The sequence below is a fragment of the Alternaria postmessia genome, assembly GCF_024291825.1.
Source record: "Alternaria postmessia strain BMP 2775 chromosome Unknown scaffold_215, whole genome shotgun sequence".
Lineage (NCBI taxonomy): Eukaryota > Fungi > Ascomycota > Dothideomycetes > Pleosporales > Pleosporaceae > Alternaria > Alternaria postmessia.
Window position 1 is genome coordinate 11,143 of NW_026260288.1, and position 5,973 is coordinate 17,115.

The 5,973-nt window shown below is 49.4% G+C and overlaps 1 protein-coding gene across 1 annotated transcript; it reads left to right on the forward strand.

Annotated features, from left to right (window-relative positions):
• Positions 1-529: 529 nt before the first annotated feature.
• Positions 530-3,144, forward strand: J4E82_011503 (uncharacterized protein; the record flags this gene model as incomplete). The annotated part of the gene is made up of 4 exons (XM_051737707.1): positions 530-536; positions 852-2,767; positions 2,847-3,087; positions 3,140-3,144. The coding sequence occupies 4 exons, from the start codon at positions 530-532 to the stop codon at positions 3,142-3,144; spliced, it is 2,169 nt and encodes a 722-aa protein (XP_051582535.1).
• Positions 3,145-5,973: the final 2,829 nt, after the last annotated feature.

Here is a 5,973-nt window from a genome sequence, read left to right on the forward strand (position 1 = left end):
CTATCCGCTTGCTAGCGGCCTCAGAGGATATGAAAAGGGTTTACTTCGTTGCCACAGTACTGATACACTCTCTTCGAAGTATCCATTGTACAACATCCGCACCTAAGTGTGCGGCAAGTAGAGTTGGATGAATCTCATATCAGCTTGTTCTGTTGCGATGAGTGACGCTAACAACTGCTCAACGAGTTGCGATTTGCATCTGTAGCAATCATCCAGCGCGTGCTGGCTTACCACAAGCACGCTGTGGTCATTATCCCGATAGAAGTAACCAAATGTGGAGGTGCATGTCTCCGTATCATCACAGTAAAGTCTCAGCCGTTCGAAACAAAGCTGGCCGTGCGATAAGTATGTACGAAAACGAACTTACGTTGCCTGATAGGTTGGGATATACAAAAGTGTATAGCTTTCTGCACATAAGCGGCGAGGGGTAATGATTAGAGTCTGCTGCTTATCGTATGTATCCAATCATCGCATAGATGCGCTCTGTTATCAACAATGCGCCGATGCAAGGCTACTGCTTGCTTTTGCGATGATCAGTATGCAGATGTCTTACCGGACAGATGCACATCTACCATGCATGTAAAGAGTTGGCTGCAGGCTAAGAAGCAATGGTTCCGGATGTCGCACGCAACTGGGCCACAAGCTCAAGAATGATGGCGGAAGCTGACTTGTGCGTTCGGTGAGAGATGAATAGCGGGTGCTACGATCGGACTATGTGCCACAGAGACGGATCTAGTGACTAACAGCCTAATCCTGTCGATTGGACCTTGGAGATTCAGAACTCCTGTATATAAGACTTGGCCATAAGACCAGGACTTTCAGGACAATCATCGACTCACTTCTCCCTATAGATACACAAACAGCGCACCACCTGAGATTTTCGTTTATAATGGTTATCAAGCCATTCGATACCCGCATCGTCCATGAACTCTGCTCAAAAGATCAACTAGACCTTCTTGACTCTGTAGATCGTCTTCGCTCTCAGGGGATCGATCATTATGTTTCGCTCCCACAAATCATTGTTTGTGGCGATCAATCTTCTGGCAAAAGCTCTGTTCTTGAAGCCATTTCTGGTGTATCTTTTCCGGTCAAGAGCAACTTGTGCACTCGTTTTCCAACTGAGTTAGTGCTACGAAAGACATCAAACATCGGCGTCAGCGTCTCCATCGTCGCAGACCGCTCGCGCAGCGAACTAGAGCGTGAATCTCTCCAAAGCTTCTGCGAGACGCTCGATAGCTTTGCTGCACTTCCAAAGCTGATCGAAGATGCCAAGACAGCCATGGCCATTGGCAGTCTCGGTCGAGCCTTTTCCAAGGATCTCTTGCGTATTGAGATTTCTGGCCCTGATCGACCTCATCTCACAATCGTGGACTTGCCAGGTCTCATTCATTCAGAGACCAAACAGCAATCTGCAGCTGATATCGATCTTGTGCAAGACGTCGTCCAGTCGTACATGAAAGAGCCCAGGAGCATCATCCTTGCGGTTGTGTCTGCGAAGAACGATTACGCCAACCAAATCGTGCTCAAGCTCGCCCGAGCTGCTGAGAAAACTGGCACCCGCACCCTCGGGGTGATCACGAAACCTGATAGTCTGGTTCCAGGATCTGCCAGCGAAACCATGTACGCATCGCTCGCCAAAAATCTCGATGTGGAATTTCGTCTTGGGTGGCATGTTCTCAAGAATATGGATTCAGAAACCGGATCTTGGGTTCTTTCTAAGCGTGATGAAGAAGAAAAGCATTTCTTTTCCAAGGGAGTGTGGCCCGCGCTGCCCGAGTCTATCCTTGGCATTGTATCATTAAGAGAGCGACTGAGCAAGCTCCTTCTTGTTCAGATTGCGGCAGAACTCCCCAGTCTTGTGGACGAGATTGAACTCAAGTCTGCCGCTTGTCGCGCTGTACTTCAAAAGCTAGGCCAGCCACGAGCTACTACCGACGAACAACGGCACTATCTAGTCACTCTAAGTCAATCATGCCAGACTCTCACGAAAGCCGCCGTCGACGGGACTTACAACGACAAGTTTTTTGGCGACGCTAAGACTGACGCTGGCTACCAGAAGCGCATTCGTGCTGTGGTGCAAAGCCTCAATCAGTCTTTTGCGGAAGAAATGACTCATGCAGGACACTACTTCTCCATCATCAACTCTTCTGACGAACGACATTCAGTGAGACCAATAGCGATACCGAAGGAGAGAATCCTCAGCCGGCCCGAGTTTCTCAAGCGAATCGAGGGTCTCATGAAACATACCCGTGGCCGAGAACTGCCTGGCACCTTCAGCCCCATGATAGTATCTGACCTCTTCTTCGAGCAGTCATCGCAGTGGGAAGAGTTTGCTAGAGCTCATGTCGCAAAAGTCGTACTTGCGGCAAGGACCTTCCTCGGACATCTCACTTCCCATGTCGCGGACGCTTCCACATGCAGCGTGCTGTTTCGAACCTTAGTCGAACCAGCGTTAGAGAGGATCTGCAAAGATGTGGAAAGTAAGACGACGGACCTGCTTGCTTCTCATCAACGTGGGCATCCCATCACCTATAACCATCACTTCATGGACACGCTTCAGCAGGCCCGAAAAGAGAGAAGTACTGCAGAACTCACACGCATCATCCAAGAAACCTTCAACATCAGCTCACTCAACCCAAATGGACAACGTCAATCTAGAGAGATGGATTATCATCCACTGTTAGATGCGCTCGTGACGCATAACAACCCTGATATGACTCAGCATGCGTGCTCCGAAGCGCTGGATTGTATGCAAGCTTACTATAAGGTACGTCGCACCCTGCAAGATTTCCGTGATCCTTTCTTCTCGTGAAGTAGCTATGCTGAGATACTTTCCCTCTCGCCAGATCGCCATTGAACGCTTCGTCGACGATGTTGCTGTCGAGGCTGTTGAGAAGGGTATCATCGCTAGACTGAACGATATTGTTTCGCCAGTCGAAGTCACTTCTCTGGCCTCCGATGTAGTGACAAACATTGCAGGCGAGTCTGGGGAGAGCCGAGCGAAGCGGAAGCAATTAGAAAACCAGCTGGATGTATTGGTGCAAGGGCTGGAGACATGTAACAGATTCATGATAAGAACTCTACAAGGTAAGCACATAATCGTGTTCTCAACAGAATCTTGCAAGTCTGATGATTATAGACTAATGATTGGCTGTGTCTAGGTGAAACGAGCGCCGCCGTCTTTGATAGTGGATCTGGGACTTTTCCGCCAGACGTGTCATTGAACTCTCCCTGCAGAGAATCGGGCGAAGTCATCACTAATGATGGGCTGGAGGAAGTTGAAGCATCTTCCAATACGGCTCACATTGAAGGGGATCTACCAACGGAGTCAGAAGCAGTACCAGACGAGGAATCTGAACCTGTGGATATGGGTTATCCTAGTGATTCTTCCTGAGTCTTTGTGTGGCCCACAAGGTCTTCCATGGTTGAAGTCGGCAACTCAGAAGAAGGGAACGGAGGGTTTTTATCACTTCTCGTACTGTCCTACCTAGCCAGAAGAACGACGGAAGGATGCGTGTCAGTTATGCAGGGCCATGGCGGTATCAAAACGTGTCTGACTGCCAATGTGTATCTCGATGCGAAGATTCTCATTCTTGGTTTCAGGTGTCGTGGCTTGTTCTCGTTCTGCCGGGTCCAGAGTTCTGACGTCAGTCAACAGTGATAACCTGGTCTATGGCAACGAATTAGCGGTCCTTTGTAGCTTAGCTAGTCGTTCTCTCATACTAATTCACCTTGCTCAACCATCACTTTTGCTTCATGCGAATCTTTAATATAACCAGTAAACCTGTCTCAAAGAGAAACTGCAAGATCCCGGGTCAAACTTTTCATGTTTCTTACACATATCTGGAAGGAATTCCATCAAATGAGTCGATGAAAACCACGAGCAGTGTTTATAAAAGAGTCGCGAACATACCCTCGCAACGGATCTTTTGCGAAGCGCTTCAATCATAGATTCCAGTAAGCTTAGAGTCACAAAGCCAGCCTGCAATAGCTCATTCGTTCGATCAACTTCGCGCAGCGTAGGTCGTATTGTTCAAGTTCATAAGGCGACAAATCTAGCCTCTCCATAACTCACGTGGCCACGAATCTTAGGTTTCACCCTCTTTCTTGTTTGTGGCCATGGTACAGGAGCCAGTGGAGATTAGGTCGAAAGCTCATAGGCGAACAAGACCAGGAGACGATCAATCTGCAGTCATCTTGCAAACAGCAAAAGTACGATTGTTGCATCAACGAGCCGATCCTGCCACTGCATGAATGTTTGCACCCCTTTGTTTCGGCATAGGACACACACCTTTGGCACTGTGGAAAGGTGATACGAGAGTGATGCGAGAGTCTTCTAGGGCAACAATCGTCCATATTGAGTATACGATCGTGCCCTATTATCTTGACTATGAGAGGCAGCGATGTAAATGAATGCACAGTTCTGTAATTCGAACAGAACACACGCGTACTTGTGTGCTGTCGTAGTTTAGTCGTGGGCGATATGGTAGAGTTCGTCGAGGAAGCAAAAGATCACCGCGCGATCGCGGGCGCTCTGACAGTAGGTTACAGTCTGTAATTCGCCAGTAGCGGACTCCGATTCAGGACTTGTAAGAGTGTAGACGAGAACGGGCCTTGAGCGAAGAGTCAGCAAGCGTGATCACTTCGTCAGGTGTGAAGGCTGTCTGCAGTGTGGTGCTGCGTCGTTGTGCTACGATCCTTTGAGCCGGATGTTAGCGGCTTCTCGTTGTCGCAGGGACGTCAACGCCTGTCTGTGCAGCGCCACCTACCCATGAATGGTAGCGGAAGATGGCGTGGTACTTGACATGATCCGCAAGATGGAGTGAGCGAAGAGGAAAGCGGCCATAAGGAACCGTTGTCGCCAGCGACTCGCTGCACTCCAACATGTTGAGCTACCCCGATTATGAACAGTTGTTCAGGCTAGTGTCATCACAGGCAGCTGAGCGGCATTGTACACATGGTGCGAAGGCTTATAGAGCGGTAGCACGGCGCCAAGTGCTCTGTATCCTGCTTGGAGCTTACCGAACTGGTACCGTGGCAATTGCCAATGGCGAACGAATCCAGAACGGGAACTATGAAATTTGTATGAAGAACAAGCTCCGGGCTTAGTGCTAGAAGTGAAACCCATTGGCGTATGCTTGATTTTGAAGCACGGATCTATGGCGGCTCGCGACAAGCGTCGCTGTACCGGGTCCAATTAGGGGGCCTGCCAATTTGCCCAAGCGACCCTGTTAGCTCCATGACAGTCAGTAACGCCCAGCAGCATTGCGCATCATGTTCTCACTACACCTTCACGTTGTTGAGGGATGGCGCCTATGGCTGAGTGACTCTGTGAGGAGACGCTTCGACGACTTCCACGATCCTTGATGCTAGTACCTGTCCCGCGTCGCCCTAGGCTACGCATCCTTAGCATCCCACGGGAAACGGAAGAGATCACACAGCAAACATATCGCCACCGAGATGTATGACCGAGACCCATCTTCTCGAAAGTGCCATCGCCTCGAAGACGCCGAGTATGGATCGTACGCAACCAAAGACGTCGAAAATACGCCACATTCAACCAAGCCGCAGCACTTGAAGTTGACAATCGGCAATGCAATCATAATATTCATGCAATACTTGCTGAGCGCCACGTCGTTGCCGCAGTCGCAGTCGCAGTCGCATAAAGCTGTAATAGAGGCGATGATGAATACCGGCTGCCGCATCAGAGAGTTGTTGTGGTTACCACTCAAACACCCTACGTATTCTGCTTTGAGGTGACGCGGAAGAGGGGAGGTGTCCGAGTAAGGATGATATCCTAGCTAACACGCAATCATTAGCTGTCCGTAGACACTTAATTATGACACGAATTCATAGTGATGATGATTATGCGTAGTGTAACGAAGAGTAGAGATTTGGCGTTTGGTGAATAAATCGACGTCGCGCGCACGTTTACCTGTTTTTGTGCGGCTTTCCCCCTTTCCTACAAAGCAC